Below are 22,431 nucleotides of genomic sequence, written 5' to 3' on the forward strand. Positions count from 1 at the left end.
TCTTTGGCTTGCTCTACCATAGTGGGGGAAAAAACAGAAAGAAGGAGCCCATCGGGAGATCCCACTCAGGGACTGGAGTCCCTGAAATTTCTGCTTTCTAATGGAGTGGAAAAAAAGGGGGGAAACATTTTGATCACTGATGCCCCCAAACCAGCTCAAAAAGCTAAGGATTGTAATTGATAATGTGGGAACATCAAACTGTTACTCCAGTTGCCCTATGAGAGGTACAGAATCTGGGACAAAAGCAAAAGGGGCCTGACCAAACCCTTAAAGCTGGTGGACAAGTCTGACCTACTTCTAGTATTTGCAGGAAGAAGTACAAAGCAAATTTGTTACACCAGGGAAGAGGTCAGGATCCAGAAAAAAATATTTACCTATAATTCTTGTTCTCTGAAGGTACATATTACACTAGAGCCACACTTTTGGAACTATCCTTGTGCACATAAAGCTTGTTCCAAAAACTCCAAAATTAAATTTCTGAAATATTAAATCGCTTTACCAGCAGATGGCATGCTCCTACATGCTGTTGAGGCATAACAGCCAGTAGTACTTTCAACATTCTGCTTTAACCAAATTAAAGAATTTTTTTCAATGAAATTTAGAACAAAAATACACTTTTTTCCTGACAGGAAAGAGGATGGATGTGTGGATCTATTATAATTATTACCTTCAGAGAAGCATTACACTAGTCTACAATTTTTGAGAAGTCGTCTGCTTCAGAGATAAAATGTGTTATTTATTATGTATTTTGATGTGCTGAATTCAAATATGACAATTAAAATAACTGATTGGCTACTGTTTCTAAGATATTTAAGTTTTTACATTTTATGTCTATGTATATTGTGTAGATAGTAGAGTTTTAATCATAAATTGTAAACCTAGGTCTTTTCATGTGTTTATGGTTGCTTTACATGATAATATTTCACCTGTCCTGTTTATGTAACACTTTAAGAATCAGCAAAAGGTTTATATAAATAAAATTTATTATGAAACAAACGGAAAAAATCTATTCTGTACATAGTTTAGTCCTATTCAGTGTCTACTCGGCGCTTCTTGGCTTGTCTTTTGTATTCATTAAATGGAGCATCTCTTGTCACTGTCCAGCAATAGTCTGCAAGCATTGATGGGCTCCATTTGCCCTGATAGCGTTTCTCCATTGTTGCAATGTCCTGGTGAAATCGCTCACCGTGCTCATCGCTCACTGCTCCGCAGTTTGGTGGGAAAAAAAATCTAGATGAGAGTGCAAAAAATGTATCTTTAGTGACATGTTGCAACCAAGGTTTTTGTATGCCTTAAGGAGGTTTTCCACCAACAACCTGTAGTTGTCTGCCTTGTTGTTTCCGAGAAAATTTATTGCCACTATCTGGAAGGCTTTCCATGCCGTCTTTTCCTTGCCACGCAGTGCATGGTCAAATGCATCATCTCGAAGAAGTTCACGAATCTGAGGACCAACAAAGACACCTTCCTTTATCTTAGCTTCACTTAACCTTGGAAATTTTCCACGGAGGTACTTGAAAGTTTTGTCAATGGCCTTGACAAAGTTCTTCATCAGACCCAGCTTGATGTGTAAGGGTGGTAACAAAATCTTCCTTGATTCAACAAGTGGTGGATGCTGAACACTTTTCCTCCCAGGCTCCAATGACTGTCAGAGTGGCCAATCTTTCTTGATGTAGTGGGAATCTCTTGCATGACTATCCAATTCACAGAGAAAACAGCAGTACTTTGTATATCCAGTCTGCAGACCAAGCAAGAGAGCAACAACCTTCAAATCGCCACAAAGCTGCCACTCATGTTGGTCATAGTTTATGCACCTCAAAAGTTGTTTCATGTTGTCATAGGTTTTCTTCATATGGACTGCATGACCAACTGGAATTGATGGCAAAACATTGCCATTATGCAGTAAAACAGCTTTAAGACTCGTCTTCGATGAATCAATGAACAGTCTCCACTCATCTGGATCGTGAACGATGTTGAGGGCTGCCATCACACCATTGACGTTGTTGCAGGCTACAAGATCACCTTCCATGAAGAATGGGACAAGATCCTTTTGACGGTCACGGAACATGGAAACCCTAACGTCACCTGCCAGGAGATTCCACTGATGTAGTCTGGAGCCCAATAGCTCTGCCTTACTCTTGGGTAGTTCCAAATCCCTGACAAGGTCATTCAGTTCACCTTGTGTTATGAGGTGTGGTTCAGAGGAGGAGGATGGGAGAAAATGTGGGTCCTGTGACATTGATGGTTCAGGACCAGAAGTTTCATCCTCTTCCTCTTCCTCGTCTGACTCAAGTGAGAATGATTCTGGTGCATCAGGAACCGGCAGTCCTTCTCCGTGGGGTACTGGGCGTATAGCTGATGGAATGTTTGGATAATGCACAGTCCACTTTTTCTTCTTTGACACACCTTTCCCAACTGGAGGCACCATGCAGAAGTAACAATTGCTGGTATGATCTGTTGGCTCTCTCCAAATCATTGGCACTGCAAAAGGCATAGATTTCCTTTTCCTGTTCAACCACTGGCGAAGATTTGTTGCACAAGTGTTGCAGCATATGTGTGGGGCCCACCTCTTGTCCTGATCTCCAATTTTGCAGCCAAAATAAAGGTGATAGGCTTTCTTAACCATAGTGGTTATACTGCGCTTTTGTGATGCAAAAGTCACTTCACCACAACATAGCAGAACTTATCTGCACTGTTCACACAAGTACGAGGCATCTCTACTCACTTTGGCTAAACAGAAATGTGTCCCTTTGCAAAATCAAACACTGACAAATAAGAGAGCATGACACGGTATGATTTCTAGAGCTGATATAGGGCAATTTGTTCAGCAGAGTGATGTAAGCTTCGTTATGATTGCATCATCCATGACTTCTAGGAATAACATGATGCAATTCATATCATGTATGACGCAATACCAGCTTCAGATTGCATCCTTCATTGTTTTGCCTAAAAAGCAAGTACTGTCCAAACCCAGTCATAGATTTATTCATAGATCCAGTCAAAGACGTATTTTAGTCATTTCTGGTTTAAATTGAGATCCCTTCCCTTTATAAGTCACTTATCCTCTGCCATTCCCAAGTCAAGGGTCGTATATACTGACCCAATAGCATATCTTGAAAACTAGAGCCAATCAACAATTTTAAGCATCATTTTCGTTCTCAGTGACCCAGAATTAGTAAAGTTTGACTACATTTATTTCAGAAGCATTTTGGCTGTAGAGCAGTGTTATAGGTAAGTGTTTTGCTCTTCAACGACAAGTACAGTAGAATTATAAAAGATCCACACTCTTGCAACTGAAAACTCCAAGAATGCATCTGTAAGAAATCAGTAAATAAAAATGAAATATAAACAAAAAATTGTTAAAAATTGATTACAGGATCAACCCCCTTCCCCCAGACAACTTCTTAAATGAAACACATTATCACTAAATGTAAACAGGAAAAATATTGTATACAGAGGAATAAAATACCTCTCAAACTTTCAACTATAGAAACAGAGAGAGCCTATAAAATAAGACTTGGGGAAGAGAAAACTGGGCTATTCTGAATGTAGAGGTTCATTTTGTCACACTAATAAGCCAGACTTGTTTTTACACCACAACAGACTCCATATAACGTTTTGTAAGCATCACGTATCTTGGGAACTTCCATTAAGCTACTCTGCAAAACTGTGTATTGAAACCACACTTAGACTATTTTTAGATAAATACCTTTTGAGTTACAATGAAAAAACAGGCAGACATTCACACCTTGGCTACACTTACCCGGTAGTTCGGCGGCGAGCAATCGAACTTCTGGGTTCGACTTATCGCGTCTTGTCTGGACGCGATAAGTCGAACCCGGAAGTGCTCGCCGTCGACTGCGGTACTCCAGCTCGGCGAGAGGAGTACCGCGGAGTCGACGGGGGAGCCTGCCCGCCGCGTGTGGACCGAGGTAAGTTCGAACTAAGGTACTTCGAACTTCAGCTACGTTATTCACGTAGCTGAAGTTGCGTACCTTAGTTCGAATTAGGGGGTTAGTGTAGACCTGGCCTCAGACACAGTTCTCTTGAACACAATTTGACTTAATGTGTTTTTGTCAAATTAAACAAGAATTTAGATGTACACACTAAGGGATTTGGTCCATTCCAGACACAACCCAAGAGACCTTTTTATATCCAACTTGTAGAATAGAGATTCCCCAACTAAAGCATGAGGGAATGGAAAAGATTAGCAGGATGAGTGATTAAGATATATTTCAAAAATCATCTTTGGAATGAATTTATAATTAGCACTGCTTTATATTTATATTATTAGCATCTGAAAGTTGCTTACTGTATGACCTAAAGTTCCTGGCATCACAAATATAATCTTTCACATTAGAATCTCAGTTGAAAAGGAAGCTTTGTTAGCTGAAGAAGGACTCCGCTATTTGTGCCACAATTCAAGCAATTTAATAGTAGGTTTTAAAATATATTGAAATGTTTTACTCAGATGTTTACGTACCCATGCCCATCTAGTCTGATATTTCCAACAAAATCATAGAGATGTCGATTTGGGCTTTCACATTCAATTCTGCCCAAAAGTATCATCAAACTGTCAATGTCTTTTATATCCGCTGTCAATGGCAAACCCTGTAAACAAAGTTTGTTGTAACATTATATTATAAAAGTACTTTACAATAAACACAATATAAAGTAATAAGTTAACCTATATATTATACAATAGATCGTCTGGCATTGCACACATTGCACAGCAGGGGAAGGGACCTTCCATGTTGGCCTCCATGGAGGGTCCCAACAGAATGGCATCAGGGAGCAAAGGCTCAGCTCTTGGCCAGTAATATGGTAGCACAAGCTTCTTGAAAGAGACCTGGACATCAGACAGTGGAGGTGGCCCAGTATGGAGGAGAATGCATTCCACATCCTTCAAAAGGCTGATAGTCAGAAAGAGAACATGATGCAGATCTCTTAAGAGAAATTCTGGGGTAGTCAGGCTGCCACTCATGTGCAGTCCTCCTTCACCATGCTTTCCCTCTCCAAAAAAAAAGCAAGATAAGGCTTAAGAAGTCGCAGTCTGGCTCTATAGCTTGGAATAGATACGATTTAAAACAATTATCACCATGTCATTAGTTTCTAGAATGAAGTAATATATGTACAGTATGCACTGAAAATTTTATTGATACCTTTATATTTAGGAAGCTTTTCTACATACATACATACATACATACATACATACATACAATAGATTATGAAGCTAATGAAATTCACCGAAGACAAATGTAAGGTACTACACTTAGGGAAGAAAACCCAAATGTATAAATACAGAATGGGGGATAACTGGCATGGCAGCAGCACTGCTGAGGAGGATCTGGGAGTTGTGGTAAATCACAACCTCAGCCTGGGTCTAATTTTAGGTTGCATTAACAGAGGCACAGCATGCAAGTCACGGGAGGTGACAGTACCGCTCTACTCAGCGCTGGTTAGACCTCAGCTGGATTACTGTGTCTAATTTTGGTCACCAATGTATAGAAAAGATGTAGATTAACTGAAAAGAATCCAGAGGTGAGCGACAAAGATAATCAAAGGGATGGAATGCAAGCCATAAGAGCAACGACTGAGGAACTGAGTATGTTCAACTAGGCAGGGGATTAGACACTAGATGACCCTGGCAGTCCCTTCTAACCTTATGATTCTATTTCCATAAATTTCAAAATCTCAATTTCATCTCTAGAATACCTCAGCTGCTTACACACAGCATCAACTATCATTTATATACAGGTGACTCAGCTATCTCTCCACTCTTGCACTCTCTTTCTTTTTTCAATCTCAAATTCAAAGTAACTAAAAGCGAACCTTTTCCTATCATCTCTCCATTACTTCCTTTCTTCACTATTGTTAATAACTTCATTCTCCTAATCACACAAATTTACAATCTGTGTGTCATATTATCTAAATTCCTCCATCTCACCACATTTCCATACTGTCAACAATTCCCTCCCTCTCTCTACAAAATCTCAGTAATCTGACTACCTTTCTGACCCTCTAGTCAAAATTCTTGTCTTTGTGTTGATCATCCCCTACATCACTACTGCAATTTCCTCACTATCTGTTCACCCGTATCATGGTCACCTTCAAGGCTCAACTCTGCTCCCCTCCTCTCTCTACCCATTAATTTTGCATCACAAGTACCTTTGTAGCCTACTCCTAACTTTTTGTCTTTATGCTTTTTTCCACACTATCCTTTAAGCCTGGGGATGAAATTTTCAAAATTGCCTAAGTGACTTAGAAGCCTAAGTCCATATAAAAAGCTATTTAGATACTCAATGAGACTTAGGTTTCTGAATGCCCATGTTATTTTTGAAAATAGAATGTAGGGCCTAAAAATCTTTAATATCTGCCCCTTAGGCTTCTAAGTCACTTTTGGGCTTTTGAACATTTTACCCTTTTACTCACTAACAAGCCCACTGTGAACCTCTTTACATTCAAATCCCTCTTTAACATTCACCACTCTGTGAAATCTGTCAGAATTAAGCCTCCTAAAACATGCTTTCATATATTTCTTAATAAACAACAGTACATCCTTATATTGAAATAACTGTACACAGAAAGCAGACAATCAGATATTTAAAATATCTGTAACTAATATATTGAAAACATATACAATCTTACCTGTCGAATTTTTAGGTTTGTTTCCCCATCTAAATTTGATGTTTCAATGTAGCACATGGCTTGTGGCTCACTTATTTTAGAAAAGAATAAAGCAATTATCTTTTAATATATCACAGTAACAAATATAACAATTTACTGACATGTAAAAGCTCTCTGTAATCTCCTAACATATAATTATATATTACATTTCCTTTAATAAAAGCCTTCAGATAAAAAAGCTCCTAGGGACAAATAGTTGTGCAAAATTATTAAGTCATTCACATTTTCAGAAAATGTCTGCCATAAATATATCAAAACTATGAAGAAAAATGTGTATATATAATTGGAGTTTTCCAAAAACTTAGAAAGCTTCCTATTCAAGGTTCACATGTGCTCACAAATTTACATTTAACAGCTGATCAGAATATTCCAGATATTTCAAGTTCATTTACAAAAGGTCTATTAGTATATTTCTTTATAACAGACATGCACAACTGATATACTGCCATTGAGCTCCCAAAGATGTCTTGCCTCTTTTTATGTAAACTCTGTTCTCAAAGAATGAGACTACAAGTTTGAGTTTATGCAAGATATTGCAACTGGAGTCATGCATTTATTCAGACTTATGCAGATAAGTGGTTGATACCATACCACCCCCTCATGTATTGTAATTATTACCTATGTCAACAAACGTAGGCTCTTAAATATTAACTAATAAATAATAGTAAACATTTGTATACCACTTTTCATTCTTAGTAAGACATTTTCAGATAGAAATTGAGTAAACATTATTAGTCCCATTTTATAGATGGGAAAATTGAAGCACAGAAACATCAAGTGACTTGCCTAAGGTCACATGGTGAGTAAGCAGCAGAGTCAGGAATGATGGTTCAAGATTTCTGAAATGTTTTACTCAGCTGTCAGTTCCTGGACAGGAGCACAGAATCAATAATTTAGATCTGTGGTAGAAATTTAGCTTTGTTTTTGTAAGGGCCCAGGAAGTCATTAAAAACACTGGAAGTAAATAAATAGGAATTTAATCTCTACAGTGATTTGCAATCTTGTAGGTTTTAATAGAAAACGCTTTTACTCTCCTTTTTTAAAGAATTAAATTGGAATTTCAATATTATTATTAAATAAATACATATAGAAAGTTTAAAGCATGTTTTCAATCAATGATGAATAGTAGCCAATGTGTCATTAACTTTATCTTGCGGCAAATATTCTGAATTCTTTAAAATGTATTGATTACTTCTTCATATTTTGACTGTATGCTAGTATTAAAATAGAACATTTAATTATCACAAACCTCTTATTTTAAGATTGAAGAAACACTTCAATTACTCATTGATTTTTTTCTTGGGCAACTTTTCTAAGAATGTAAATGACAGACTTCCATTTAGACTGTTTTTGTATAGCTGATTCAATAAATGCATGTGTCTAATTCTAGCATTTTTCATTAGTTTAACAGTCAAAAATAAACAAAACATTTATGAAGCACTTTGAAAAAGTTAAGGCAGCAAAGACATTACAAATAAGAGACATGCAAAATAGCAACCATTTTAGTAGAATGCAAAATAAACAGATTACAGTTAGATCAGGGCAGGCTGTTTGATTTGTTAGTGAAAAACAAAACAAGATGCAGCCACAATACAAACACTAGTATACAGCTGAAGTATATCAAAGTAACATGCTATTTGTCACTACACACAAGAATGGAGCTATTTTTCCATCACATGCAGGACAGAATGTGCAACATCCAATTTTGTGCAGAGGGTCCTATAAAAATGTATCAAATGTTAATCATTTGTTATATTATATAATTTATTGAAAACAATGAGTTGTCTATGGTTCAAATGTATTCCTCTCAACTTGCCTAAAGTACAACACTGCAAAGTTATACTATGGTTTCACAGTGACAGTTTGTTTTATGAAAATTTGCTTAAAATTTTCCGTGAATATAATACAAAAATATACTAGGGAGGAGTGAAACACATTTTCAGTATTTGGGAATGCTACCATACATTTATACATTTCAATAACCTACACAAATATCTTTATGAACTAAATCTTTTCTACTTCTATAAAATTCACCTCTGTAATGTGTTTGTTTTAAAGACAGTTGATATATCAACATAGCTATGCAGACAAAAACTGAACTACATTTTTCAAATTTGGTACATGAGGACCCACATACACATTTCATGTGCAACCAGTTTATTCTAACCTTGATGACAGACTGATGAGATCAGCTGGGAGATGCTCCCCATTGGTCACTTTCACTATTTCCCCTACTGCCACCTACATATCCCAGTTTAAAAATGATTAGAACAGAAAAATGAGTAAAGGGAATAAATCAAATGGACAAAGACAAAAAGAGACAAAGTCTGAAATTATTATACAAAACAATACATGTTAATAGACACGTTTGATGACAATTTTTTCAAAATCCATTTAAATCAGGTCAGAGAGCAGAAGACAACATATAAATTGCTGCTCAACCAGCTTGCTTTACTTTAAACACAAATTCTAAGTTTCAGAAAAAATGGATAATGAAGTTAAAATAAAATGTGAGCATACTATGTTCTCAAATCACTGCTTATATAAAGGTTCCAAAGCAGAGGTACAGTAGAATTAGAAGTAATATTCAACTTTTTCTGAAAAGGTAGGAGGACAAGAATCTTTACATGTAGATAAAAAGTCCAATTTAATTAGCATCCAATCATAATTTATAAACTTTGATTCTAAGTATTATTGATACCCAAGTATTATAATATCCAAATACACTTAGTACTGTCTCTATACTGTATGTTTGTACAGTGCCCAGCACTGCAGAGCTTTGCCTCTAGGAGCTACCATAATAATATTATATTGCTTGGAAAATAATGACCATTTGACAATATTTTATGTATCTTAATATACAGACTGGATATATCTTTTTGCGACTGAACTGACAAATTCAGAGTGGACTTGCATCACAAAGGCTCCAGCAAACAGAAAATGGACAAAAGACTAATGACTTAAAAAAAAAAAATCAGTATTCTGATCTCTGTTCAACATATAAAAGCCAGGAGCTATTTTCTTGTTTAATTTTAATATAATATTAATTGCAATAAATTATTTTTTCATAGCTGTTTTGACAATTAAAATGAGAAGTTCATATCATATACAGAAAAAGAAAAAAAAAAGTCATTTTAAAGGTAAATCGTTATTACGTGGCTCTTTGGGGGAAAATCTGTCTCCTCTCCCTAATTTTGTGACAGGTCATTTCTTGTATTAAACAATCCATAGATTGTAATTAAGGAATATACTGTCTGTCTCTCTCTCTCTTTTTGATTTTAGATTATCATTAGGAAACGGTAGTCTTAACTGATGATCTACACTAATAGAAATCCCAAATTTACAATAACTCAACTCCTTCCAAACCAACCACCTTTTATAGACTACAAAAGATCCTAATCTTGCAAACACTTTATGCACATGCTTAACTTTATGCACAAGAACAGTTTATTAACTTCAATGAATTAAGCACATGCATAAAGTTTAACTCCAAACATGCACAAACACTCTTTTAAGTTATAAATGCTTCCATTATAAATGCTAGCCACTTGCAAGGTCCTTTACAGTCAATCCCCACCTGGCCTATCATCTCTCATTCGCGATCAAGTTGTCAACTTAGACTTAGGGTTTCTAGTGCCTCAAGGCACATGAGGCAACCCATTTTGCCCACTGTCTGTCCAAAGCAAAATGTTTGACTCCATTATAACTTGTCTCCATGATGGCAACATCCTTCTGGATCGTCCTGAAATAGATTGGTCTTTGTTGTCCATGTCTTCTCTTCCTTTCAGGTGGAATCTAGTCTAAGATAGACCTTATGCTTCTGCCTCAGGGTAGAGTGCTGACATGGCCGATCCACTATAGCTGTTCCTGTCTGATTACTGAGTCCATAGTCTGCTGACCCATGCAGCGCAACACACTTCCAGATTGTACAACCAATCTCTCCAATGAATTCCCAATATTGTTCTCAAATCAAAGCCAGTGAGATGCATTCAGCTTCCTGCCACATCATCTGCCACATTTCCAAGGCATACAGTAGTGCAAAGCTACCCTTTTATCAATCTACAAATCCCTCCTTAAAAAACTCTCCTTTGCCATGATTCCTACCAAAAATTTGACAGCTGTTAGGCTGCTAGTGTGCCGAGATCATTGCCTATCGTGCGGACCAATATTGCCCGTTTACTTGTACTTACACCCCTTCCCCCCCAGCTTTCTGCATCCATTTGTTGTCTCTTGGTTTACAGACTAAGTTTATTTGGGCAGGAACAGACTTTTTGTTCTGTGTTTGCAGAGTACCTAGCATCCTGGTCCATTACTAGGGCTCCTAGGCCCTATGGTAATACAAAAAATAAACAGTATCAGAAAATAGATGCATACAACTGCAAATCAAAATACATAAATTATTCTGAAGCATTTATATAATTCTTATTTCAAAGTATTTGTTAGAATACTGCAAATAGCGCGTGACCTGATCAAACAGATTCTGAAAAAAGTGCATCTTTAACATAGTAAAATCTGGATTTCATAAATGAAACTGTCCAAGGAAATGATGATAAACAACCTCTAAGAATATTCATTAAAATAAAAATAATTGTTTATGCTATTTATGATTTTATGCAGCGTTGATGTTATGATTAATATAGAGTTTTTGTTTCATGTTTGAAGACAGAAGCTTTATATAATTTGAAAACTTGGTTTGAATATACAAATATTCTATTTAACTTCTACATATTAAAGAATAAAAATAAATTCTCTGTTCATAAAAACATCATATCATAGGTAAAATTTCATGATAATTTGGTGGTTACTCTGTTATGGTCAAATTTACTTTTGTGTTAATTTACACTATCAAAATTAGCAACTATTCATAAAAACAGACTTTTGTTGTATGAGGCAAAATATCAATGTATCTTTAAAAATGACAGAATTTGTTATGAATATAGTGAAAAGTTAATTTGGCTAAATTCAATAATAGACATATAGTCAAACATTTAGATTCATGCATTATACCAAACAACAGAATTAAGTTTAAATGCATTAAAGGTCCTGGTAATATAATACCCCTAGGGCAGGGGTGGGCAAACTTTTTGGCCTGAGTGCCACATCGGGTTTCGGAAATTGTATGGAGGCTGTGCCTCCCCAAACAGCCAGGCATGGCCCGGCCCTACCCCCATCTGACCCCACCTGCTTCTCGCCCCCTGACGGCCCCCCCAGACTCCTCCTGCCCAATCCAACCTCCCCTGCTCCCTGTCCCCTGACTGCCCCCCCGCCGCCCCATACAACCCCTCCTCTCCTTCCTGACTGCCCCCCGGGACCCCTGTTCTCCGCCCTCTGACCGCCCCGACCACTATCCACACCCACGCCCCTTGACCCACCCCCCCGAACTCAACTGCCTCCTTACCGCCCTGCCTGGAGCACCAGTGGATGGCGGCGCTACTGCCATGCCGCCAGCTGGAGCCAGCCACGCCACCGCGCAGCACAGAGCACCAGGTCAGGCAGGGCTCTGCAGCTGCGCTGCCCAGGAACTCGCAGCCCCGCCACCCAGAGCATTGCGCCAGCGGCGCAGTGAACTGAGGCTGCGGGGAAGGGGGAACAGCGAGGAAGGGGGCAGGGGCTAGCCTCCTGGGCCAGGAGCACAGGGGCTCGGCAGGAGGGTCCTGCGGGCCATAGTTTGCCCACCTCTGCCCTAAGGGATTAGTACACCCCTCAATGTAATTCTAACAAAACTGACAGATACAATTCCTTTTATTTATTATATATGCCAAGCATGAAAAAGTGTTTAAGATTTTAAATACCCAAATACAGATTTTTTTTTCAATACTAAATGTAAAATGATGGGAGAGGTAAAGAGTATTTCTGTTTATTTCTTATTTCCTTGGAGCAATCACAAAATTAATGCAGGGTAGAGAAACCAGCCTCTACATTGTAAGCATCAGTGGGCATCTCTACCTTGATGAGAGAAGTACAGTGTCAGCAGGTATATACTCTTTGCCTTTTATTATAACTATATCTCCAACATCTACCTGTAAGAAAACTGGGAATTGGTTAACAGTCAAACACACATCTATCTCTAACTTTTACGCATAGGTAAATTCTCAATTTGCCAAAAAGACAGTTAAAAATTTAGGCAATGATTTTCAAAAGAGTCTACGGGTATTAGATGCCCAAATCCCACTAAAATAAGGCCTAGTATCATTGTATTCCTGGCATTGAATATATTCCACTTTAATCGCCCTTGATACTGGGAACTCTTATTATCGTTCTATAGTCAGATTTATATTTAGCCTAGTTACACAAAAGGAAATCAGTTTCCCTAAACTCAGAGTTCTGTTGTATCACAGCAGATGCCTGCTCCTGGTTCCAGCTAATTTGTAACCCATGCAAAGAGATGTGAATCTCATGACGTTAAACCTTTCCTGTTTGCAATTAGATGATTCCACAGGGGGGGAAAAAAGATCTGATTGGATCAAATTTACTGAAACCTCAGGTTACACAGATCTATGAAAGCTGGGTTTTTTTTGACAAACATTTGCTAATAAAAACATAAGAAGAGCCATATTGGGTCAGACCAAAGGTCCATCTAGCACAGTATTCTGTCTTCTGACAGTGGCCAATGCCAGGTGCCTCAGAGGGAATGAACAGAACAGGTAATCATCAAGTGATCCATCCCTTGTTGCCCATTCCTAGCTTCTGGGAAACAGAGGCTAGGGACAACATCCATGCCCATATTGGCTAATGGTCATTGATGGACCTATCCTCCATGAATTTATCATCTACTTTTTTGTATCCTGTTATAGTCTTGGCTTTCACAACATCCTCTGGCAAGGATTTCCACAGCTTGACTGTCCGTTGTGTGAAGAAATACTTTTTGAACAGAACTTTTGAATGTTTCCCAGCTTTACCAGTACACTGCTCTATTACCTCATAACAATGCCTTAAGTTTTTAGTATTTTAAACACAAGGTAAGCTTTGCAAAATATGTTAAGTAAATTTAAAAACATTTTTACTAATCTTTGCTCACTATATAAAAACTGAGCTATTTTCTTGTCTATTAATTTTAATAATGCTAAAGGTACTTGTACAGATATCCCACATGCCAGTATCCCAAAATCTGAAGACATTCAGGCAAAACATTCATTGAAATATTATTCAGGCAGACCTTTCACTGAACTATTAATGACAGTTTTGCCTGAATGAGGAATTTGGTTTTGGGCCTAAAAGTACATTTTACTAAACAAGCTAAATTTAATATTCTAGAAAGTGTTACTAAAAACTGAACATTTTAATGTTTTCCATCATACTTGTAAGTTAATTCATATGACTGTCATTTACTCTGATATAAAATATAGAAACTGTATCAAATGATAGTATAAACATAAAATTTACATCCCTAAAAACAAAAACAAAAAACCAAATACACACCTTTTCCCAATGGACAATCTCCCAAGCACCATTTCTCAATACTGAAAAGCAAAGACACATAATTAGACTGTACAACAGTCAAACTTCTGTTTATAGGTGACACTCCTCATGTGTTGACTGTTACTAAAAATCATGTGTATAAAATAGAGCAGTATATTCAGATGACATTTTACTAAACACACATTCACTGCTATTTCAGGTCAAGCATAGAAATACTAGTGAATAATTGCAGATACAACATAATTGGCATCATAGAAACTTGATGGGATAATTCATATGACTACAAGAAGGCAGACTTTAGCTGCATTTTCTCTTGTTATCTTTCCCTCCTCATTTAGTAATGGACCTACCCTGTCCCTGGGTCTTCCTCTTGCTTGTATTTGTATTTGTAAAATGTTTTCTTGTTACCCTTTATGTCTCTAGCTAGTTTAATCTCATTTTGTGCCTTGGCCTTTCTATTTTTGTCCTTACATTCTTGTGGTGTTTGTTATTTTAAATACTCATCCTTTGTAATTTGACCTAGTTTCCACTTCTTGTAGGACTCCTTTTCAAGTTTCAGGTAATTGAAAATCTGGTTAAGCCAGTGTGGCTTCTTACGATACTTTCTATATTTCCTACGTATTGTTATAGTTTGCTCTTGTGCCCTTAATGTCTCTCTGAAAAACTGCTAACTTTCCTGAACTCGTTTTTCCCTTAGACTTGCTTCGCACGGGCACTTACCTACCAATTCTCTGAGTTTGCTAAAGTCTGCCTTCTTGTAGTCCATTATCTTTACTCTACTGTTTTCCTTCCTACTGTTCCTTAGAATGATGAACTCTGTCTTTTCATGATCATTTTCACCCACGCTGCCTTCAACCTTCAGATTCTCAAGTAGATCAATTCCTCCCTGTTTATCATAAACTAATCCAGAATAGCCAGTGCACAAGTCACTTTCTCCACCTTCTGTAATAAAAAGTTGTCTCTAATGCATTCCAAGAAGTTGTTGGATAATCTGTGCCCTGCTGTATTATTTTCCCAACAGATGTCTGGGTAGCTAAAGCTCTCCAATCACCACCAACTCCTGTGTTTTGAATAATTTTGTTAGTTGTTTAAAAAAAGGTCTCAACCATCTCTTCTTCCTGTTTAATAGACCCCCTACCATGACATCATCCTTGTTTTTAACCCCTTTTATCCTTACCCAGAGACTTTCAACAGATCTGCCTCCCCTTTCTGTCTCAGTGCAAGTATATACATCTTTGATAGCAAGGCAACACCTGTTTTCCCTGCCTGTCCTTCCTGAACAAGCTGTACCCTTCTACACAAATATTCCCATCATATGAATTATCCCATCAAGTTTCTATGATGCCAATTATGTTGCATCTGTGATTATTCACTAGTATTTCTAGTTCTTCCTGTTTATTCCCCATACTTCTTGCATTAATTAATTACAGCATAAAATGTGTATGAAGCAGAATGAAATAAAAAGTTAAGGAAAATTAAGACATATTTTAATATGAGATTTGATGAGCGATGCTTCCAAAAATATTAGATTCTAGAAGAAACATGATCTGAACTGAAATCTTATAAAATTACTATAGGAAACAATCTCAAGAATACTCTCTGATAAAAATGCTGACATGATTTTCTAGTGTACAGAAGAACCCAATCAATTGGCAGTTTATAAACACAGATAAAGACATGTTCCCTGCCCTGAAGAATGCAGCATTTAAAAAAACAAAACAAAAAAACAAACAATCTAAATTACTGGACAATATATCAGGTGAGGTAGAGTGTGGGCATTACTAATGAGAAGAGAATAGGTATTATTTTGAAGAACTGGAATTTAAGTAGGGATTTGAAGGAGAGAGAATGCAAGGCAGAGAGGGAAAGGAAGACTGTTCCAGATATAAGGAACACCATGCTAGAAGGTTCCAAGCTGAGACTGGGAAATAGGGTAAAATGAAAGAATTGGGCACTGGGAATGGAAAGGAGGAAATAAACGCAAATATGTTGGTATGGCAACATTATATGAGGCCTAATAAGTGAAGACGAAAAGCCTGAATTTGATGCAATAGGAGACAGAAATACATTTTAGGTTTTCAAAGAGGTGGATGATATGACATAACTTTTGATATAGTATTTTGATTTGCCTGGAGATGGAAAGCAGAGAAAGCAAGAAGGCCAAAAGAAGGTTGACATGTAAGATGGCCAAGGCATGAGACAAGGTTGCTGCAATGGAGATAGCAAAGAAAGGTGGATTTTGGTGATACTGAAGAGGAACAAGCAACAAGATTTAGCAACCATCTACATATGAAAGGTCAACTAGGCTGCAGACCTGGGAAATGAAGAATAACATACCTGTCAACTGAGATAGAACAGGGAGGGATCCTGGTGAAGAACTGGACTCTAGGATAACAAATCTGGCCTTGAATTCAAGAACAACGGTGGCTCTGACATGTTCACAAGGTCAGGAAATCAAGGCCTCCTTGGTTAATCGGGGGGTTACTAATATAATTGCGGCTTCCTCCTTTCTGATCCTCCGTATTACACTGGTGATGTTGAGCAGTGAGAGGAAAGCATAAAGTAAGCCCTTTGGCCACTTGAGCGACAGGACACCTATGACAAGAGCATCTATGCCTATGCCAGTTTTCCTGCAAACTACTGGTGAACCTTCTAGTTTCCTTTGGCTGCAAAAAGGCCCACAATAGGAACTCCATATTTTTTGATGATCAATCAGAAGGATTTGTTTTGAAGACCCTATTCTGCATCATCAATTTTCCTTCTGCCCATTCACTCGGCCTTCACGTTGCTGGTGACCTTTGATATACAAGGTCCTGATAGACCATAGATGGACCTCCACCCACTACATCAATGATGCTGCTTCCTTTTATAGATCCCTTGATCTAGTATTCCCCAATGGTGTATGTACACCATTTATGTATTGTCTGTTATTGCCAGAACATAGCCATTTGGCAATGCTGGGGCCAGTTGTTGAACAGCCTATATATATTGTTCTCAGCTCTAGAAAATGTATGCTTTTCTTTCATTCCAAGAAGGACCATGTCCCTTGAGCCACCAACTTCTTGGATAATGCTCCTCACCCTTCCAGAATGGCATCAGTTGGTATGACACACCTCTCTGGCTCCAACATGGCCAACCCCCCCCCCCCTGAATCTCTTTGGACTCATCACCATCCAGGGATTTGAACACTAGTGACAGAATGTTCACTTTCCAAGATGGAAAAAAAATGGCAGGGAATGGCCAGCAGGAAACTCTGGAGAGTGCTTATATGCATTCTGCCCAAGGCACTATCCCAGTGCAGGACATGATCATCCCCAGATCACTAATTAGGGTGCCTACTGATGTCCTGGGGCACCTCCTCAGGAGGGTAATCTGTTCTAGTTCCATCTTTTGGCTGCCAGAAAGATTTTGTGGGCCTCTGTGTCTATCAACATTCCAAGATGAATTAGGCACTGAGATTCTTGACGATGACTCTTCCCAACATTTAGATCTTGAACCTGTTGGATAGTTTTTTTTTTTAATTTCTGGATCAATTCTCTCTTCTTCCTCCTTAGAATCTTTTCTAATGCGCTCATCTGACAGAATACCTAAGTATCTAATCATCTTTTGTAACATCTTAAATGATTCAGCTGAAAAAAGATCCTCCTGCTTCACTTCATCTTGTGATTCATCCTCTGAGACAAAAAGAGTTCACCTTCCTTCTGTAAAGAAGATCCTGACCTTCCTCTTGACTTCTTTTTTCCTCTCTTGGACTTACACTGAACAGATTTCCTAGCCTTCCTTTGGTGATGCCCATGAAGATGAGGATGAAAATGAATTAAATGAGGAGGATGAAGAAAAAACAGACACAAATAATTCTATTCCTTTTATTATGCTTTTTCTTCCCATGTATGAAAACCTTGTGAACAGGGCCTTTAGCTTTGGTGCCATCCAGTAATGAGTTCAAGGAACTACTATCCCCAGAAGAAGGGATAGTAATTTCTGGAAGTAATTTATTGAATCCCGTTTCCATTTTTAAAATTTGACTCCTTTTGGGAAGGTGGGGATTGGAAACTTGAATCAGATGAGGAGTCCTATGAACCTCTTCTACTAACAGGCATCTCCTTATCTGTGTCCTTTTGAGAGCAGACAGAATGCCTGTAGGAGATACTGCACCTGCTGCCTGGAACTCACAAGATGGCAGCCTCTGAGGTAAAGTCTCTTTTTACACCAAATTCAAGAGCTCCAAGAGGGACTTTCTTCCTGAGGGGAAGATTCTCTTCTTTTCCCCTCATGCAGAATTCTTAACTTCCTCTAGGAATAAGGGAAGAAAAATGAACTACCCAACCAAGGAAGGGAACGGGGAAAGGGGGGAGAATGATTATGAGATCTGCATTGCAGGAGGATATGCATCCAAAACAGTCTTACCGGCTGCTCCTTGCTCTGTCTGTAGTGTATTTAGCCAGTATCAGTTATGTTTTCCATGTGCTGGGCCACTGCCCTTTGATGTAATAACAAAGGCTCTCTTCATTTTTCTGCCATCCTTTGAGACATTTGCAGCATGGCTGTCAGATTCCCTGCTGGTAAGGAATGCCTGAGGAACTGCCTCCTGGTTTCCGGGTAAGGTGGTCAAACCCAGTGGATGACCTGGCTGATGTGCACAAGGCACAAACCTCTCCTTCTGCATCCTCTGACAGGAATAAAGAGAAGGAGGAACACAGCTGTGGTCTCCCATTTGGGCCTGTCTCAGCCATACTCCTAGCCTGTTACACAATCAGGTGGGGAGAAGGGGCATAGCAGCTCTGTGGTAACTCCAGGCAGCAGACAAACCAGCTGTTCATGTTTATTTGGTGTGTGTGTGGCTTTTTTAAAACCCTCTCTCTTGCAGTACGTGCTGGATTCCATGGCTCTGCCAGTAGCTACAGGAGACAGAACAAAACTTGGGGAGTCCCTCTGGAAGATGGGGGCTAGTCCCTTGTCAGCCACCAATTCAGCTTTGATTCTGACCTTTACAGCTACAGAAAGGCAATGTCCCACATTAAGGAACTGTGGATCTAGTCATAAAAAAAGGAAAAGAATCTGATCTTCTGCTTGCTTGGTCTGTGGAGCTTCAGAGTCAGTCAGGAACTGCAGTTTGGGGAACCAGGGGATGTCTTCTGGCTCAGGTACTGTTATGCCAGTGGGCATCATGCTCTGGTCAACTGGCTGGTCTGTGGCGTCTGTGTCTCCAGTTTCCTTGGTAAAGTGTTGTCGTCATGGTGATCTTGGGACAAACACACTTTTTCCTCACGTTCTTGGTCTAAACACGTTCTTGGTCTTCTAAGGTTCAAAATCAAGAGGTAACATCCCACAAAATCTCTTTGGCAAACTTCTAGGAAAACCAGGAGATCACAAGTTTTGCACCCTGCACAGCATTGTCCAATCCTGTAAAAGTGAGGTGAGTGTGACTATATCCATCCTTGAGGCCGTCCTTCCTAGAGAACTGCTTCTTTGTCAGATCCACAAGTCCACGTGTTTCTCCCAGTCAAGCAATAATAGGGGAATAACAAGAGATGACGACTCCATCAGAATTGTTTCAAACTCCTTTTTACTGGGTCAACAGTCAGGGACTATAAAAGGCTTCGTGACCATCATTGTTCCATGAATTAGAAAAGTTGTTCCTTACTCATCTACACATCTTATGCTTACACTTTCTCAAGGCTGTAAGACTTCATCACAATAAGAAATTACAGAACTGTCACCCTGTCTGGGAAACTGGGGAACTATGTGTAAGGTTATCAATCAAACTTTTTTTATAGTAGTATTTTTGTAAACTACCGTACTTGTATTCAAAGGGTTTATTTTGAACATTTGTTCAGCTTTATGGATAATGCCCTCTATTCCAAATTTATATTTTAATTTGTGATATAATACTGTGGTGTTCGAACTATTTCAAATTTGTAAATTCTAAACATTTAGATCCCATAGTTTAAAATTACCTCCACAATTGCATGCCTATTTTCACATAAAATTCAGTAAATTGTGTGTACACAAAAACATCTGGAGGTATAAGTAGCTATTTGCATGGGAAACTGTGGCACACACATAAGAGAGAAATGGATGTGTTTTGCAATGTGCATGCATGCACACACATACAAATCAGGTCTTTACATTCTAAACATCTAAAAGTGTAAACTTGTATGCTTTTTGATTTCAAACATAATACTGACAAATCTGAAACCAAAGAACCATAAAGAAATACACACAGCATTCAGATTGAATTTTTTCTTTGCTGCACAATTTAGAGATTTTTTAAATGGTTCCTACCTTGTGTTTGTTTCTTGTTCACTGCATTATCAGCTTTATGTCTTTTCTGGAATAAAAATGCACAACTGTTAATTGAATTAAAATAGTTATTTTGTTAACAAGGTAAAATGTACAATTAAGAAAAAATATTATGCACACACACTTCCTGTATTCCACTCCACTCTCGCAAGTGAGCAAAAAAACAGGCAGGATTATTTCAAGTTGTTGTTAAACAATTTTTGGATCCAAAAGTTTAGGTGACGTCTGATCAAAATAAAAATTCTAACAGAGTATGGAGTCTAATTCTCCCCTAGAAGGAATAAGGTCTGGAAAAGAGACTAATGGCTTGTCTATACTGCTGCACATTTCAGACTATGGGCGCATGACTAGGAGTGCGTGCCAAGTGCTACACTGAACTCCCCCATATGGATGCTGTGGGCATGACCAAATTGGTTCCTAGTTCACATTACTGTAGTCTTTTTCAAACAGGACTGTATTAATTAGAACTAGGAACCTTTTAGTTTGCACCTGCAGCATCCACACGAGGGAGTTACAGTGCAGCACTCTGGTGTGCACTACTATTCACACCCTCATAGTCCGAACTATGGGACAGTGTAGGCATAGCCAAATAGATTAGTTTAGACAGAACTCACATTATTTTAGGCAAAAATTTTGGATCAGGACAGAATACAATGAAGGCAGACATCTATCAAAATCTGCAATTCACTCACTCTTCTTGTAGATGTACTGTGATTAAAAATGCCATCTCTAACCGGTTGAATACTGTGCTCTCCCAGAGCTTCAAAAGGTCCATCCATAATCTTCGTAAGCACTTGTCAGGGACTGCAAGTCTTGTACCTGGGTCCATGGGAGCTAATGAAAGCTCCAACCTGCTACCCAGCAATCTGCTAACAGTTGCTAGAGCAGAAGCTGAAACCCAATAGAGGAATCCAGTCCTGGAACTTGACTGTCAGGATGCTGGGGATCTTGACTGGTCCATAGCTCCCATATAAACCCAGCATAGGAACAGGAAATTGTCCATGCAAGTGGGATCTACCCTGCTCTGGACTGTGTGACTTGTGCTTCCTGTTTAGCTGGCTTGACTTCCCGGTGTCTTGACCTAGCCGGACTCTAGTTATCCATCCATGGTTCTACTTTCAAGTATGTCTCCTCCCGCTGATGTCCTTGTAACCTGATCCTGCCTGCTTCCTAATGCTCAATTCTTGGTTTGCCCTCTGACCTGTCTTGGACTCTGACTTCCTGCTATCTGACTTGGCCTGCCTCCCGACTCCTTTGACCACTAGGTCAGACTGCCCATGTCCTGGTCATAACAGAACTAAATTGAGATCCCATTTTGCGACAGGTTCTCTGACAGACATTAACCAGTAACCAATCACTGAAGGAATCTTCTGATGAAGGATGGCTGAGATGATGCACAATGGACTTTGATCAGTGACAAGGTACAGTAATTAGTCCAAAAAGAACGGTTACTTAGAACCACAGTTACTGTGGTTCTTCGAGATGTGCTGTCAACACATATTCCACTCTTGATGCATATGCCCCCTATGTGTGTCAGATCCTTTCTGACTAGCAGTATCTGTTGCAACGCTGACTAGGTCCCTGATGTTCTCTTGGCTACCATAGCTGAAGGTATAAGGGGCAGGAGGTTGCAACCACTACTCAGATCCTTCACTAATAAGAATCCTGAAAAATGGGAATCCAATTAACAGGGATGCAGGGCTGGTTGAGGAATCTGTATAAAACACCACATCTCGAAGAAAAAAATGGTTATTCCCCTTCTCATAAATGTTGTTCTTTGAGTTGTGTTGTTCATGTCCATTCCAATCAGGTGTGTGTGCGCGCATGTGCACGGCAGCCAGAAGATTTTTCCCATAGCAGCATCCGTCGGGTAGGTCTGTGTGCCCCCTGAAGTCGCGCCTTCATGGGTCTCAACATAGAGCTCTGCCGACCAGCCACGCTCTCAGTTCCTTCTTGCCGGCTACACCAACAGCGGGGAAGGAGGGTGGGTATTGGAATTGACATGAACAACATATTTCGAAGAAA

General features: G+C 38.8%; 1 protein-coding gene across 3 annotated transcripts in view; it reads right to left on the minus strand.

The window, feature by feature from the left end:
* The window catches only part of ATP8A1 (ATPase phospholipid transporting 8A1), a 245,141-nt gene that overhangs the window by 173,054 nt on the left and 49,656 nt on the right, over positions 1–22,431 (minus strand). For 2 of the 3 annotated variants that reach the window (XM_054029717.1, XM_054029715.1), the window contains exons 5-9: positions 20,389–20,434; positions 14,104–14,144; positions 12,631–12,704; positions 6,646–6,715; positions 4,481–4,608 (exon numbers count right to left, since the gene is read on the minus strand). In XM_054029717.1, coding sequence (XP_053885692.1) covers positions 4,481–4,608; positions 6,646–6,715; positions 12,631–12,704; positions 14,104–14,144; positions 20,389–20,434 — 359 coding nt within the window. Of the gene's footprint in view, positions 1–4,480; positions 4,609–6,645; positions 6,716–8,851; positions 8,926–12,630; positions 12,705–14,103; positions 14,145–20,388; positions 20,435–22,431 lie in introns of all 3 variants that reach the window. The other variant, XM_054029714.1, reaches the window with a different exon arrangement.

Source organism: Malaclemys terrapin, chromosome 5 (genome assembly GCF_027887155.1).
Source record: "Malaclemys terrapin pileata isolate rMalTer1 chromosome 5, rMalTer1.hap1, whole genome shotgun sequence".
NCBI lineage: Eukaryota > Metazoa > Chordata > Testudines > Emydidae > Malaclemys > Malaclemys terrapin.